Raw genomic sequence first — 17,273 nt, 5'->3', positions numbered from 1 at the left:
TAAAGGGGTGGGCCATCCTCTTCTGGCATTAAGGAATGTATGTATGTGAGTGACTACTCTACTCTAATACTAGTACAATTTACACTATAGGCCTACTATCAGTATCACATTACTTCACATTACTACACATCACATTACTAAGGCTTTTACACTCCACTAAGAGATACAATCACCAGTCAAATCAGATGCATGTCGTTTCCATATTATGCATGAGAAAAAAAATGCTAGTCTATTGTTTGGAATATTGCGGGAAACCTGCTGACCGTCGCATATCATATAAATACCGTGCACGTAAAATATCAACAAACGTGGGTCGTGACTCGTTAGTGGTTTTTACTGTGCGCGCCTCCAAGTGGCGCCTGCCGCTACGTTAGCCAGCATGCGCGCAAGCGCGTAGGGCCGTTTGTGATGAACGCGCAGCCTCATCTCTTTGCTTGCCTGCGCTTTGCTGTCCTCTGCTGTTCGGTCGTTGATGATGCTGAACGAGAGTGAGCGCGGCGCTCGTACATTTTTATGAGACACCACCGTCCACCGCAATTCTGAGTCGTAGGCTATAGAACAGGAAACGCACTGGAAATGTAACGATGGATAGATAATCTCGATCGTTTGGCATTGCTCGGACAGCAATAACGAACGACAGCTGACAGACAGCGTGCGAAATTTGTCAAAGGTGAGACTGAGCGCAGTAATGATTCACGAAGGAAATATCCTGACTACTTATCCTCCTCATCTGATGCTGATGATGGTGCTATAAACGCAACCTGCGTGATTTTCCTACTGGTAAGGCTAATAGATGCATCATTCTAATTTAAATAGCCTATAGAATGCAGAAGGCACATCTAAATTAGGATACTACACATTTATGAAGGCAGATATTTAGGATAAATTATCACATAGCATCTCAATATGAATATTTCTTTAAGATACATCGCACGCACCAATTCATATTGTGGAAACAAGGTAAATAGGGGACTTAAAGCAGTAAATGGCCACGTCGGTCGAGCGGTTCCTTCAAGATCTGAGACGCATAAAGTAGTGTAAAGCTAAACGGTTCGTCACAGAGAGCGTTTGAGCAGCTACACAGAGACGGAAGTGGGTGATGTTTAGACATTCGAGCCCTAAAGCTGCCACTGCAGTGGCCTAGTCCTCCTTTTGACTCACGTAAAAGGATGTTGTCATTATTAGCTACCTACTCGACAAGGTGCGGTGAATACTGCACCTTTAATAATCGCCCTTTTAAACATTTAAATCACATTCAGACATCCAGTATATTTTTCCATAGCTTGAAGAATCACTAGGTTATTCGACGACATAATTTACACGTAGCTACTAGTTATTATATTAGTGTTTGTACGAGGATGCTCTTATAGAGGCTGATGCGCTAGAGTTCAATAATTCCCAAAAGGAACCCGTGAAATGACATAATGCTTGGCAATAGGCCTACTATCATCCCTGTATTTGCATTTTGTTTATGTTGACCTTATTATTAAAAACGCCTATAGGCCTAATAATGCAGCTTTAAATAGCTTCTTAGGCCTTTTGGCTTATGATGATTGGTGATCATAATCATCACCACTGCATATTTTACGTTTCTCTTTTACCCATATGATGCCTTGGTAGTCCATTCTTATTTACAGTAAACTGTAGTTTAAGCCAATATATCTGTAAATTGAATTGAATTGTATTTGATGAACGTGTACCTGCAGGCCCGTCACCAGGGAACTCCGAAGCTATTCATTATCCACCATATAATACCTAGAGTTCATTAGACATATTGACTTTTAATGTCTATAGGTCCAATGTAAATAGCCTTTCCATGGTTTATCAAACTATAATGTCAGCAACTCAGGACCAAATCTTGCATATTATGTTACTGCTGTCCACGAGAGACCAATCAAGCTCTGATATCTTCTTATGGTACGTTCAGTTTCGCAATGGGCAATCTAAGATGGACATTTTCCTCAATATCAATAGAATGTATTTGTTTAGGGTAACCACTTCCTCATTTCCGGTCATAGTTGCCTACATATATGAATAGCTCAGGCAAGCTTACAGTAGGCCTACTTCATAGTTGAATGTTACAGAGGGCCATTGTAGAATTATTTTCTGACTTGCTTCTGTTAGTTTCCCTCCTGAGCTCAGCTTGTGTTTTCTAGCATTCTACATCCTGTTTACTACATATCATAATCATGTAATAACCCTTTATTACACAAGAACAACATTATAGTATTATCACAACAATATTAGAATAAAGAGTAGGGAAACTATCAGGAATATATATATATATATATATATAATGTATACTGAGCCAAAATATAAATGCAACATTCAATAATGTCAATGATTTTACTGAGTTTACATTTCATATAAGGAAATCAGTCAACTGAAATAAATTCATTAGGCCCTAATCTATTGATATCACATGACTGGGTAGGGGCGCAGCCATGGGTGGACCTGGGAGGTCATAGGCCCAACCACTTGGGAGCCAGACCCATCCACTGGGGAGCCAGGCCCAGCCAATAAAAATTAGTTTTTTCCCTCAAAAGGGCTAGATTACAGACAAAAATACAACTCAGTTTCCTCAGCTGTCCTGGTGGCTGGTAGGTGAAGAAGCCAGATGTGTAGGTCCTGGACTGGCGTGGTTACACATGGACTGTGGTTGTGAGGCCAGTTGGACGTACTGCCAAATTCTCTAAATAACATTGGAGGTGGCTTATGATAGAGAAATTAACATTACATTCTCTGGCAATAGCTATGGTGGACATTACTGCAGTCAACATGCCAATTGCACACTCCCTCAAAACATGAGACATCTATGGCATTGTGTTGTGTGACAAAACCGCACATTTTAGAGTGGCCTTTTATTTGCCCCAGCACAAGGTGCACCTGTGTAATGATACAGCTGTTTAATCAGCTTCTTGATATGCCACACGTGTCAGGCTTATATTGGCAAAGTAAAAATGCTAATTAACAGGGATGTAAAACAGATTTTTGCACAACATTTGAGAGAAATACACTTTTTGGGTGTATTGAACATTTCTGGAAAAATTTATTTCAGCTCATGAAACATGGGACCAACACTTTACATGTTGTGTTTATATTTTCGTCTAGTATACAGTAAAAGTCCAAAGTTTGGACACACCTACTCAGTCAACAGTGTTTTAATTCAACATTTTTTTTTTTGTACTATTTTCTACATTGTAGAATAACAGCAAAACTATGGAATCATGTAGTAACCAAAAAAGTGTTAAACAAATCAAAATATATTTTATATTTGTGATTCTTCAAAGTAGCCACCCTCTGCCTTGATGACAGCTTTTCACACTCTTGGCATTCTGTCAACCAGCTTCACCTGGAATGCTTTTACAACAGTCTTGAAGGAGTTCCCACATATGCTGAGCACTTGTTGGCTGCTTTTCCTTCACTCTGCGGTCCAACTCATCCCAAACCATTTCAATTGGGTTGAGGTTGGGTGATTGTGGAGGCCAGGTCATCTGATGCAGCACTCCATCACCCTCCTTCTTGGTCAAATAGCCCTTACACAGCCTGGAGGTGTGTTGTGTCATTGTCCTGTTGAAAAACAAAGGATAGCCCCTCTAAGCGCAAACCAGATGGGATGGCGTATCGCTGCAGAATGTTGTGGTAGCCATGCTGGTTAAGTGTGCCTTGAATTTGAAATAAATCACAGACAGTGTCACCAAAAAGCATCATCACACCTCTTCCTCCACGCTTCACGGTCGGAACCACACATGCGGAGATCATCCATTCACCTATTCTGAGTCTCAAAAGAACACTCGGTTGGAACCAAACATTTTCAAATTTGGACTCGTCAGACCAAAGGACAGATTTCCACCGGTCTAATGTCCATTGCTTATGTTTCTTGGCCCAAGCAAGTCTCTTCTTATTATTTGTGTCCTTTAGTAGTGGTTTCTTTGCAGCAATTTGATCATGAAGGCCTGATTCACGCAGTCTCCTCTGAACAGTTGATGTTGAGATGTGTCTGTTACTTGAACTCTGTGAAGCATTTATTTGGGCTGCAATTTCTGAAGCTGGTCACTCTAATTAACTTATCCTCTGAAGCAGAGGTAACTCTGCGTCTTCCTTTCCTGTGGCGGTCCTCATGAGAGCCAGTTTCATCATAGCGCTTGATGGTTTTTGTAACTGCACTTGAGAAATTTTCCAAGTTCTTGACATTTTCCAGATTGACTGACCTTCAGGTCTTAAAGTAATGATGTACTGTTGTTTCTCTTTGCTAATTTGTGCTGTTCTTGCCATAAAATGGACTTGGTCTTCATATTCTGTATACCCAACACTATCATGTCACAACACAACTGATTGGCTCAAACGCATTATGAAGGAAAGATATTCCACACATTAATTTTTAACAAGGCACACCTGTTAATTGAAATCCATTCCAGGTGACTACCTCATGAAGCTGGTTGAGAGAATGCCAAGAGTGTGAAAAGCTGTCATCGAGGCAAAGGGTTGCTACATTGAAGAATCTCCAATATAAATATACATTTTTAAATGTAACACTTTTTTGGTTACTAGATGATTCCATGTGTTATTTCATAGTTTTGTTGTCTTCACTATTATTTCACAATGTGGAAATAGTACAAATAAAGAAAAACCATGGAATGAGTCGGTGTGTCCAAACGTTTCACTGCTACTTTATATATGGCTCTGCAAACCCTTGTTCTCCAGCCACACGAGTGAGGAGGGAGGAATAAAAAAAGCCTGTCAACAGAGTTCCTGAGGGTTCAACCTTGGCTGGCTTCAATGACTACGTCCCAAATGGCACTCTATTCCCTACAATGCACTACTTTTGACCAGGACCCATAGGGCTCAGGTCGAAAGCAGTGCACTATAAAGGGAATAGGGGGCCATTGGGGACACAGCCACTGACTGCTCACACTCAACTGGTCAGCTGATGCAGTTTCCTGGCTTGTCCGTCACCCCATAGCCACAGTGGGCTGCCATGTGATGGTGATACTGTACTGTATAGACCTGGGTTCAAATATTATTCCAAATCATTTCAAATACTTTATATGGGCTTGATTAAGCTTGCCTGGCTTAATAGAACCAATAGAACAGTTCCATCAGTGCAAGCCCCACCCACCTGGCCTTCCAGGCAAGCTCGAGCAAACGCTACAAGTATTTGAAAGATGTCAAATAGTAACATCCTATGAACCCAGGTCTGGTGCCATCCAAGCCTATCATGCCATTCCCCTGGTTTTGGAACCAGTCATTGTATAGCGGTAATGTGTTTTGTGTCCATCATCATTAAGTGTCTCCTCGGTCTGCATCCCTTGCTGGCCGTCGATGTCATTAGTCCACCGGATGCAGTCTTAGCTGAGTGGCGATGTCATGGAGAATTATTATTTGTGGTGTACGTACAGGGTGTGTTTCCTAAATGAAACCCTGCCCTGGTCAAAAGTAGTGCTCTACAAAGGAAATACGGTGCCATTTGGGACACATTCAGAGAGACCGAGCAGGATCACTGAAGTGTTCTCTTGTGCCAGACAGTGAAAGTGCACATATCTCTTTAGAGGAAGAATAACGCAATGTTTTGTAGCGTTCATCAGGTCCTTGAAGGGTTAATGACTAATTTAAAAGTCAAGCCCATTTTGGCTGGAAGGACTGCTTATTTTAACTACTACAGAGCATACCAGAGACTCAGAACATTAATTAAGGAGCCAACTAGCTAACTGACTATGATGTTTCTTCTCTTCACAGGGCAGCAGCAGCTAATGCTTCACTTTGTTTGAAATTCAGCCAGCGACAGGTACATATACCTCTGGGATTTTTATCTTTCATCAGACAAAAACATCTGTAGATTTTTAGTGAGCTTTTGTCTTCAGCTTTATGCATAGACAATGTCTGTTTAAATGTATGGCATGTGTTGTACATGATTGAACATTCCATATATGATGTAAACTTACAGTAGAGGGATCAATGTCTAGAGTACACAGAATCAGTTAGATGAATATGAATATGCATGTCACTTTAAAGATGTGCGATGCAGAAATGGTTCCGCCATTTCCTGGTTGCAAAAATGTGAATAGTTTGCTTAATTTCTGTTTGTGACAAAACAAGCAAGTATAGTGTAGAGAATCATTGTACCATCTAAACCACTGTGAAATATATTTTCAATAACCACAAATATGGTATTTTCAGCTGTTTGAAGCTGGTGTACAAATCCAAAAGGAAAAGAAGCAAAACAAAACTTAAGAATGCAGAGCATAGAAAAAGCTAACATAGAACATACCTACCTCTTTTTAGACTTGCTTTCAATGATAATAAATAGAACACACATTTCGATGTGAATTTGGTTGGGTCTCCCAAGAAGTTACATATTGCAGCTTTAGTGTAAAAAATGTATAGGATGTTTTATTTTCACGTGGCTTTAATGGGCCTTGATAATGTATAAAATGATTACAATGAAGTGATTACAATGAACAGTACCAGTCAAAAGTTTGGACACCTACTCATTCAAGGGTTTTTCTTTTTTCTACATCGTAGAATTATAGTGAAGACATCAAAACTATGAGATATCACATTTGGAATCATGTAGTAACCAAAAAAGTGTTAAACAAATCAAAACGTATTTTATATTTGAGATTCTTCAAAGCAGCCACCCTTTGCCTTGATGACAGCTTTTCACACTTGGCATTCTCTCAACCAGCTTCACGAGGAATTATTTTCCAACCGTCTTAAATGAGTTCCCACATATGCTGAGCACTTTTGGGCTGCTTTTCCTTCACTCTGGTCCAACTCATCACAAACCATCTCAATTGGGTTGAGGTCAGGTGATTGTGGAGGCCAGGTCATCTGATGCAGCACTCCATCACTCTCCTTCTTTGTCAAATAACCTTTACACAACATGTGTGTTTTGGGTCATTGTCCTGTTTAAAATCAAATGATAGTCCCACTAAGAGCAAACCAGATGGGATAGCGTATCGCTGCAGAATGCTGTGGTAGCCATGCTGGTTAAGTGTGCCTTGAAATCGAAATAAATCACAGACAGTGTCACCAGCAAAGCATCCCCACACCATCAAACCTCCTCCACCTGCTTAATGGTGGGAACCACACATGAGGAGATCATCCATTCACCTACTCTGCGTCTCACAAAGACACAGCGGTTGGAACCAAAAATCTCAAATTTGGACTCATCAGACCAAAGGACAGATTTCCACTGGTCTAATGTCCATTGCTTGTGTTTCTTGGCCCAAGCAAGTCTCTTCTTATTATTGGTGTCCTTTAGTAGTGGTTTCTTTGTAGCAGTTCGACCATGAATGCCTGATTCACGCAGTCTCCTCTGAACAGTTGATGTTGAGATGTGTCTGTTACTTGAACTCTGTGAAGCTTTTATTTGGGCTGCAATCTGAGGTTCCGTTAACTCTAATTAACGTATCCTCTGCAGCAGAGGTAACTCTGGGTCTTCCTTTCCTGTGGTGGTCCTCATGAGAGCCAGTTTCATCATAGCGCTTGATGGTTTTTGTGACTGCACTTGAAGAAACATTAACGTTCTTGAAATGTTCTGTATTGACTGACCTTAATGCCTTAAAGTAATGATGGACTGTCGTTTCTCTTTGCTTATTTGAGCTGTTCTTGCCATAAAATTGACTTGGTCTTTTACCAAATAGGGCTATCTTCTGTATACCACCCCTACCTTGTCACAACACAACTGATTAGCACATTAAGACACAACTGATTAGCACATTAGCACAACTGATTAGCACATGATTAGCACATTAAGAAGGAAAGAAATTCCACAAATTCACCTTTAACAAGGGACACCTGTTAATTGAAATGCATTCCTGGTGACTACCACATGAAGCTTGTTGAGAGAATGCCAAGAGTGTGCAAAGCTGTCGTGAAGGCAATGGGTGGCTACTTTGAAGAATCTGTAATATTAAATCTATTTAGATTTATTTAACACTTTGTTGGTCACTACATGACTTCCACGTGTTATTTCATAGTTTTTGATGCCTTCACTATTATTCTACAATGTAGAAAATAGTCCAAATAAAGAAAAACCCTTGAATGAGTAGGTGTGTCCAAACTTTTGACTGGTACTGTACAATCATTACTGGTAATGCATGCTTGCGGTTTTATTTCCCTCGAAATGAGTAGTAGGCCTAATGTATACAAAGGGGAGAAGAAACGCCGCAGTCAATATACAAAAGCCTGATAATGTTTGCAGTAATTATGTAATGAATTAGTGAGTAGGTAGTAATGCTTGCTGTATTCTTTCCCCAGAATGATTTGAGGAGGGCAGTGAAGGCCGATAATACAGCTTGATAACGTATATTGTTTACAATGATTGTCATTAAATATTGCGAAGGTCATGCGTGCTTATTGCCTGTTCTGTTATTCCCCTCAGAATGATAGAGGAGGGCAGTAAACGAGGCAAAGCGATGGTGGAGAAGAGACAACTCTTCATGGAGATGAGTGAGTAGACTGACTGAGAGCGAATTCTCTAGAGCCAAACCGTTACTATTCATTCACACTCTGCTGTGTCGTCGCAAAGCCATTCATAGCCATACACTTTAGAGTAGACAGTGCATTCGGGAAAGTATTCAGACCCGTTTACTATTTCCACATTTTGTTAGGTTACAGCCTTATTCTAAAATGTATTAAATTGATGTTTTTCTTCATCAACATACACACAATACCCCATAATGACAAAGCCAAAACAGGTTTTTAGAATGTTTGTTTAAAAATCAGAAATACCTTATTTACATAAGTATTCAGACCCTTTGCTATGACACTCAAAATTGAGCTCAGGTGCATCCTGTTTCCATTGATCATCCTTGAGATGTTTCTACAACTTGATTGGAGTCCACCTGGACATGATTTGGAAAGGCACACGCCTGTCTATATAAGGTCCCACAGTTTACTGTGCATGTCAGACCAAAAACCAAGCCATGAGGTCGAAGGAATTGTCCTTAGAGCTCCGAGACAGGATTGTGTATAGGCACAGATCTGTGGAAGGGTACCAAAACATTTCTGCAGCACTGAAGGTCCCCAAGAACACAGTGGCCTCCAGAATTCTTAAATGAAAGATGTTTAGAACCACCAAGACTCTTCCTAGAGCTGGCCACCCGGCAAAACTGAGCAATCGGGGGAAAAGGGCCTTGGTCAGGGAGGTGACCAAGAACCCGATAGTCACTATGACAGAGCTCCAGAGTCCCTCTGTGGAGATGGGAGAACCTTCCAGAAGGACAACAATCTCTACAGCACTCTACCAATCAGGCCTTTATTGTAGAGTGGCCAGACAGAAGCCACTACTCAGTAAAAGGCACATGACAGCACACTTGAAGTTTGCCAAAAGGCACCTAAAAACTCTTAGACCATGAGAAACAAGATTCTCTGGTCTGATGAAACCAAGATTGAACTTTTTGGCCTGAACGGCAAGCGTCATGTCTGGAGGAAACCTGGCACCGCTCATCACCTGGCCAATGCTATACCTACGGTGAAGTCTGGTGTTGGCAGCATCATGCTGTGGGGATGTTTTTCAGCGGCAGGGACTGGGAGACTAGTCACGGTTGAGGGAAAGATGAACAGAGCAAAGTACAGAGAGATCCTTGATGAAAACCTGCTCCAGAGTGCTCAGGACCTCCGACTGGCGTGAAGGTTCACCTTCCAACAGGACAGCGACCCTAAGCACACAGCCAAGACAACAAGTGGCTTCGGGACAAGTCTCTGAATGTCCTTGACTGGCCCAGCAAAAGCCCGGACTTGAACCCAATCGAACATCTCTGGAGAGACCTGAAAATAGCTGTCCAGCAACGCTCCCGATCCAACTCGACAGAGCTTAAGAGGATCTGAAGAGAAGAATGGTTGAAACTCCCCAAATACAGGTGTGCCAAGATTGTAGCGTCATACCCAAGAAGACTCGAGGCTGTAATCGCTGCCAAAGGTGCTTGAGCTAAGTACTGAGTAAAGGTTTTGAATACTTATGTAAATCTGATATTTCAATTCTTATTTTTTTATACATTTGCAATAAAAAAAAATCCTTGTCGTTATGGGGTATTCTGTGTCGATTGGTGAGGGGAAAAAAATAATATAATTAATTTTTGAATAAGGCTGTAAAATAACAAAATGTGGAAAAAGTCAAGGGGTCTGAATACTTCCCGAATGAACTGTACACTCCCCTTCCCATGCAGTGGGTTGTGTGTGTGGTTGTGTTGTTGATTCGTCTTTTTATTTTGATCAGGGGCACAAAACTTTGACGTCATCAGGCTGTCAACCTATAGGACGGCCTGCAAGCTAAGATTTGTGCAGAAGAGATGCAACCGTAAGTACCGCCTGCCTGGCTCGTTTGGTTTCCTCTCCTGAAAATGACATGCAAGTGTCCTCTTACTCTCTTAACTTTTCAAACTGTTCACATTACACTGTGTTACATGTGTTTGTTTCAAATATGGTACACTTGAATATAATTAATTGATGTTGAAGAAATCTATTATTTTCTAAACTTCTTTCCTCCCCTCCTGCTATCCCCCTATCCCAGTTCACTTGGTGGATGTGTGGAACATGATTGAGGCGTTCCGTGATAGCGGTCTGAACACGCTGGACCACAACGCAGAGATCAACGTGTCTAGACTGGAGACGATCCTATCCTCGATCTATTACCAGCTCAATAAGCGTCTGCCCACCACACATCAGATCAACGTAGAGCAGTCCATCGGCCTGCTGCTCAACTTCATGGTGGCCACATACGACAGGTGCAGTAAATTAGACACAGGATATACAGTACATTAGATATAGGATATTAGATACATACATTTGCTTCGAACTGCTGTCTGAAACGTGCTATACAATGACACATTCTGTACATATAGTGCATGGATATGTCTATGGTGCAACACCTTATTTACAGAACAAGATATAATTTCTTACTATTGTTATGATATTGGGGGGGGGGGGGGGGGGGGGGGGGTCATTTATTGTTAGCACACAGTTAGGCAACACACTCTACCAGGATAAACTTCCACACTGCACACTAAGGTCCCACAGTTGACAGCGCATGTAAGAGCAAAAACCAAGCCATGATGTCGAAGGAATTGTCCTCAGACCTCCGAGACAGGATTGTGTTGAGTCACAGATCTGGGGAAGGGTATGAAAAAATGTATGCAGCATTGAAGGTCCCCAAGAACACAGTGGCCTCCATCATTCTTAAATGGAAGAAGTTCGGAACCACCAAGACTCTTTCTTGATCTTGCCGCCCAGCCAATCGGGGGAGAAGGGCCTTGGTCAGGGAGGTGACCAAGAACCCAATGGTCACTCTGACAGAGCTCCAGAGTTCCTCTGTGGAGATGAGAGAACCTTCCAGAAGGACAACCATCTCTGCAAAACTCCACCAATCAGCCCTTTGTGGTAAAGTGGCCAGACGTAAGCCACTCCTCAATAAAAGGCAAATGACAGCCCGCTTGGAGGTAGCCAAAAGGCACCTAAAGGACTCTCAGACCATGAGAAACAAAATTCTCTGATCTGATGAAACCGAGATTAAACTCTTTGGCCTGATTGCCAAGCGTCACATCTGGAGGAAACCTGGCACCATCCTTACGGTGAAGCATGGTGGTGGCAGCATTATGCTGTGGGGATGTTTTTCAGCGGCAGGGACTGGAAGACTAGTCAGGATCGAGGGAAAGATAAATATAGCAAAGTACAGAGAGATGCTTGATGAAAACCTGCTCCAGAGCGCTCAGGACCTCGGACTGGGGCTAAGGTTCACTTCCCAACAGGACAATGACCCTAAGCACACAGCCAAGACAACGCAGGGGTGGCTTCAGGAAAAGTCTCTGAATGTCCTTGAGTTGTCCAGCCAGAGCCCGGACTTGAACCCCATTGAATATCTCATGAGAGACCTGAAAATAGTTGGTCAGCGACGCTCCCCATCCAACCTGACAGAGCTTGAGAGGATCTGCAGAGAAGAATGGGAGAAACTCCCCAAATACAGGTGTTCCAAGCTTTGCATGTCATACCCAAGAAGACTCGAGGTTGTAATCGCTGCCAAAGGTGCTTCAGCAAAGTACTGAGTAAAGGGTCTGAATACTTATGTAAATCTGATATTTAATTTTTAAATGTTTAATACATTTGCAAATAATTCAAAAAAACAATTTTTGCTTAGTCACTATGGGCTATTGTGTGTAGATTGATTTAATAAATTTTAGAATATGGCTGTAATGTATTAAAATGTGGAAAAAGTCAAGGTGTCTGAATACTTTCCGAATGAACTGTAATTGTATTTGTCACATGCTTTGTAAACAACAGGTGTGGACTAACAGTGAAATGCTGACTTACGGGCCCTTCCCAGCAATACAGAGCGCAACGAAATAGAAAAAGTTAAACATTTAATAAGAGATACACAATGAGTATCTATAACTTGGTTTTATACAAGGGGTACCGGTACAGATTCAACGGGCAGGGGTACGAGGTAATTGAGGTATGAATGTACATATACCGTGTATCTAGGAATAAAGTGACAGACAATAAACAGTAGCAGCAGCGTGATGTGATGAGTCAACAAAGTTAGTTCAAAAAGGGTCAGTGCAGATAGTCCGGGTAGCTGTTTGGTTAACTATTCAACTAACTATATAGTAGTCTTTATGCTCGGGGGTAGAAGCTGTTCAGGCTCTTGTTGGTTCCAGACTTTGTACATTGGTACTGCTTGCCGTGCGGTAGCAGGGAGAACAGTCTGTGACTTGGATGGCTGGAGTCTTTGACCATTTTTAGGTCCTGGTATAGAGATCCTGGATGTCAGGGAGCTTGGCCCCAGTGATGTACCGGGCCTTATGCACTACCCTCTGTAGCACCTTGCGGGTGGATGCCAAGCAGTTGCCATACCAAGCGGTGATACATTCAGTCATTGTGCACTTTTTGAGGATCTGAGGGTCTATGCCAAATCTTTTCAGCCTCCTGAAGGGAAAGAGGCATGGTCGTGCCCTCTTCACGACTGTGTTGGTGTGATTGGACCAGTACAAATCCTTAGTGATGTGGACAACAAACTTTAAACACTCGACCCTGCTCCGCTACTGCTCCGTCGATGGGAATGGGGGGTGTGCTCGGCCCTTCCATTTCCTGTAGTCCACGATCAGCTCCTTTGTCTTGCTGGCATTGAGGGAGAGGTTATTGTCCTGGCACCACACTGCCAGGTCTCTGACCTCCTACCTATAGGCTGGGTACAGGCCGTTTATTTACCTGCCACCGTAGTTTAATCAGTGTGCCCACACGTCAGTCTCTATATATCGCCATCTCGTTCTCTTCCCAGTGTTGGGGGTTAGGGCTTGTTCCGGGGCGATCAGTACTGTATGTCCTGCGGCGCCAACTCATTTAAGTAGAAATCTTCATCTAAATCGATGTTAACGATGTCAAGAAGCTCTTTTTGATCATAGGAAACGATGGGTGGAAACATTATGAACCAAAAAGTTACGATCTCCGCAACAAACAAAAAAAAAAAACGCACGAAAATAGCAGAACTGGTCAGGAGCCCATAAAACGACCGCTGTACATTCCAGGGCTAATCAGTATGCAGAACTATCTTCAAAGCTCTCCCCTCGAAATTATGATTTTGGTCCTTCAGACAACATGGTCCAGGTCAAGATGGATTCAGAAGTGCCAATTATTTGTGCTCCATTGTGGCCAGCAAGCTAAAGCAGATAATGGAAAAAGAGGAATTTGCTTTGGGAAATAAACTTCACCTTTATCAGAATGATAACAACGTGTGTTTCAATACGTTTGTTACATATTGTCGTAAATGTATGCTTTTTATGTGTGTGTGTGTGTGTTTAGTGAAGGCCACGGGAAACTGACCGTTTTCTCGATGAAGTCCATGTTGGCAACCATGTGTGGAGGGAAAATAGTGGACAAACTACGTTGTAAGTATATCTCCTTGAACTTTGCTGAAGGGAATCATTTACAGTTAGTGTAACTAAATGGAAAGTTAGTTCTGTTTTGCAGGAGTCACACTTTTCATTTCATGGTTTAGTTTACAGCAGGGTTTACCAAAGTCGGTCCTGGGGCCCCCAATTAAATCTTGACGATGAGTTGGTTATTTGAATCGGCTGTGTAGTGCTCGGGCAAAAACCTAAATGTGCACCAAGGGGGGCCCCCAGGACCAAGTTTAGGAAACCCTGGTCTACAGTATCTGCTTTTTGACCATGTCTGCGGTTGCATAAAGGAAACACACGGGGGCGGTGTTGAGTCAATTACAGTACAAACACTGTTGTAATTTTATTTGATGGAAGTGTCAAGAAGAATTATCCCCCATACCTCATATTCAATAAATTATAGAAATGTTAAATACAGTGCTTAGTGAGAGTCTACGCACCGCTTTCAAACTTCACATTTTGCTGCCTTAAAATAAAATCCAAAAATTATTCCATTCCATTTCTTTTTTACTTCAGATCTATCTACACGACCTACTACAGATTTTCAAAGTGAAAGAACATTTTCCAAATACTGTATATATTTTTTTAAAACAAAGATCTCTTGATTGCGTATGTCTTCACACCACAGGGCTAATACTTGGTGGAAACACCATTGGCAGCCATTACAGCTGTAAAACATTTTGAATAAGATTCTACCGCTTTTGACCAACTCTAAGGGCAACCAACCAACCAATAAGTTATGAGCTTGATGGCTCCTTTCCAATAAATATTGAGGGTCGTATTCTGGTGACATGATCATCAATGCTTGGCTGCCATTTGACAAATAAAAAGAATCTTACTCTTTTGTCCATATTAATCTCTTTATGTAGCCTGTATCTGCGAGATGTTGGCTAGAGCGCACGTGCCAATACCAGGGTGGGCACATACTCGCTATATATAACAAAAACAATTTGTGAGAAAATCATCAATAGAGTTGAAAATGCGATGGAAACTCATTTAACTTGTATTTTATAATCCGGTACACCGCAAAATGTATTTTTATGTGCACTACATAATCACCCACAGCCTTTTATCCACAACAAGTCAATTGATGATCTCTGGTGGGGAAAAAGCGCATATTGGCTTTATGCTGATTTTTAGCATATTCGCATGAAAATCTGTCGCCAGTTGGATGGTAACGTTGCTAGTGTCTCGCTGAAAAATAAAACTCTATCCCAGGGTTAGGTTTTCAAAAGAATGATACGGGTATTTCTTTAACTTTTTACATTGGGCTTGGTCTTTTCATATTTCTTTTGATCCTGACAAACTCCCCAGTCCCTGCTGATGTCAAGCATACCCATAACATGATGTTACCACCACAATACTTGAAGATACAGAGGGTAACTTCTCGCCGGCAGGGACTGGAAAGTTAGTTAGGATCAAAATAAATATGAAGGGAGCAAAGCCCAGGAAACAAATTAGAGGATATCCGCCTCAGTCTTCTGAAAACTCTGGGATAAAGTTGTATTTTTCCGCAGGATAATTGAACACATTTTAATGACAAAGACGTACCAGATTAGCTTTCCAAGAGGTATTGAGTTTTCCTGAATGGTGCATTCTCTGTCCTGACTTAAATATGGTTAAAACATCAGAGACAACATTTGAATATTGCCGTCCGTCAATGATTCCCAACCAGATTGACTGAGCTTGAGCAATTTTGACAAAAACAATGGATACATGGGGAACATGCCCCCCACCATCACACACACACACACATATTCTGAAATTGCATTTTTGTCTATCCCGGTTTTATGATTGGAATGTGATACAAAATGAGGCAACAGTGTGCTTTGGGACCATGCAGACACCTCCGAGCGGTCGGGTAGGCTGTTTGGAGTGTTTAATACAAATTATAATAATTATGTCCCCCCCACTTCTAAAACCGAAGTTGCGCCCCTGTATGTTGCCCTAAGAGCGCATGGTTGGTAGAATCTTATTCGAAATTATTCACAGCTGTAATTGCTGCCAAAGGGGCTTCCACCAAGTATTAACTTTGGGGTGTGAAGACATACACAATCAATACATCCTAATTTTATATTTCTTAGTAAATTGGAACATTTTGTGAAATCGAATGTAATCCCTTTTTACATTTTAAGGCAGCAGAATGTGAAGACTATGCAAGGAGTGTGTAGACTTTCACTAGCGTCTTTATATGGCGCTGATGTACTCACCACCACACTTGGTTCTCTCTTAGATATATTTTCCCAGATCTCTGACTCTAATGGTGTGATGGCCTTTGCTAAGTTTGACCAGTTTCTGAGGGAGGTTCTAAAGCTGCCCACAGCTGTGTTCGAGGGCCCGTCGTTTGGATACACAGAACACTCCGTACGGACATGCTTCCCTCAACAGGTAGGTTGGACTGGCCAGGAGGGGATTTCTCACACTGAAATTATATACATATGCACTGCTCACACATAATAAACTAGAGAGAGAGTTGGAGGGAGAGAGAGTTTGAGGGAGAGAGTGAGAGAGTTGGGGAGAGAGAGAGAGTTGGGGGGAGAGAGAGAGAGTTGGGGGGAGAGAGAGAGTTGGGGAGAGAGAGTCGAGTGAGCAAGTCGGTTAGGACATCTACTTTGTGCATGACACAAGTAATTTTAACATTTGTTTACACAGATTATTTCACTTATAATTCACTGTATCACAATTCCAGTGGGTCAGAAGTTTACATACACCTTGTGAAGATGCTGGAGGAAACCGCTACAAAGGTATCTATGTCCTCAGTAAAACAAGTCCTATATCGACATAACCTGAAAGGCCGCTCAGCAAGGAAGAAGCCAGTGCTCGAAAACCACCATAAAAAAAGCCAGACTACGGTTTGCAACTGCACATGGGGACAAAGATTGTACTTTTTGGAGAAATGTCCTCTGGTCTGATGAACCAAAAATAGAACTGTTTGGCCATAATGACCATTGTTATGTTTGGAGGAAAAAGGGGGAGGCTGGCAGGCCGAAGAACACCATCCCAACCTTGAAGCAAGGGAATGGCAGCATCATGTTGTGGGGGTGCTTTGCTGCAGGAGGGACTGGTGCACTTCACAAAATAGATGGCATCATGAGGATGGAAAATGTGGATATATTGAAGCAACATCTCAAGACATCAGTCAGGTAATTAAAGCTTGGGCGCAAATGGGTCTTCCAAATGGATAATGACCCCAAGCATACTTCCAAAGTTGTGGCAAAATGGCTTAAGGACAACAAAGACAAGGTAGTGGAGTGGCCATCACAAAGCCATGACCTCAATCCTATAGAAAATGTGTGGGCAGAACTGAAACAGCGTGTGTGGGCAAGGATGCCTACAAGCCTGACTCAGTTACACCAGCTCTGTCAGGAGGAATGGGTC

The 17,273-nt window shown here is 42.0% G+C and overlaps 1 protein-coding gene across 16 annotated transcripts in view; it reads left to right on the top strand.

Moving 5' to 3' along the window:
* The first annotated feature begins 437 nt into the window (after window positions 1–437).
* dtnbb (dystrobrevin, beta b) overlaps window positions 438–17,273 on the top strand; it is a 50,242-nt gene continuing 33,406 nt past the window's right edge. For 7 of the 16 annotated variants that reach the window (XM_021573824.2, XM_021573836.2, XM_021573834.2 and 4 more), the window contains exons 1-7: window positions 442–780; window positions 5,737–5,785; window positions 8,387–8,454; window positions 10,223–10,303; window positions 10,517–10,730; window positions 13,798–13,883; window positions 16,129–16,283. In XM_021573824.2, coding sequence (XP_021429499.1) covers window positions 8,388–8,454; window positions 10,223–10,303; window positions 10,517–10,730; window positions 13,798–13,883; window positions 16,129–16,283 — 603 coding nt within the window. In that variant the 5' untranslated portion in view covers window positions 442–780; window positions 5,737–5,785; window position 8,387. Of the gene's footprint in view, window positions 781–5,736; window positions 5,786–8,386; window positions 8,455–10,222; window positions 10,304–10,516; window positions 10,731–13,797; window positions 13,884–16,128; window positions 16,284–17,273 lie in introns of all 16 variants that reach the window. The other 9 variants (XM_021573828.2, XM_021573825.2, XM_021573831.2 and 6 more) reach the window with 7 other exon arrangements.

This window comes from Oncorhynchus mykiss, chromosome 19, assembly GCF_013265735.2.
Source record: "Oncorhynchus mykiss isolate Arlee chromosome 19, USDA_OmykA_1.1, whole genome shotgun sequence".
Taxonomy (NCBI): Eukaryota; Metazoa; Chordata; class Actinopteri; order Salmoniformes; family Salmonidae; genus Oncorhynchus; species Oncorhynchus mykiss.
This window is presented reverse-complemented; position numbering and strand designations above follow the sequence as displayed.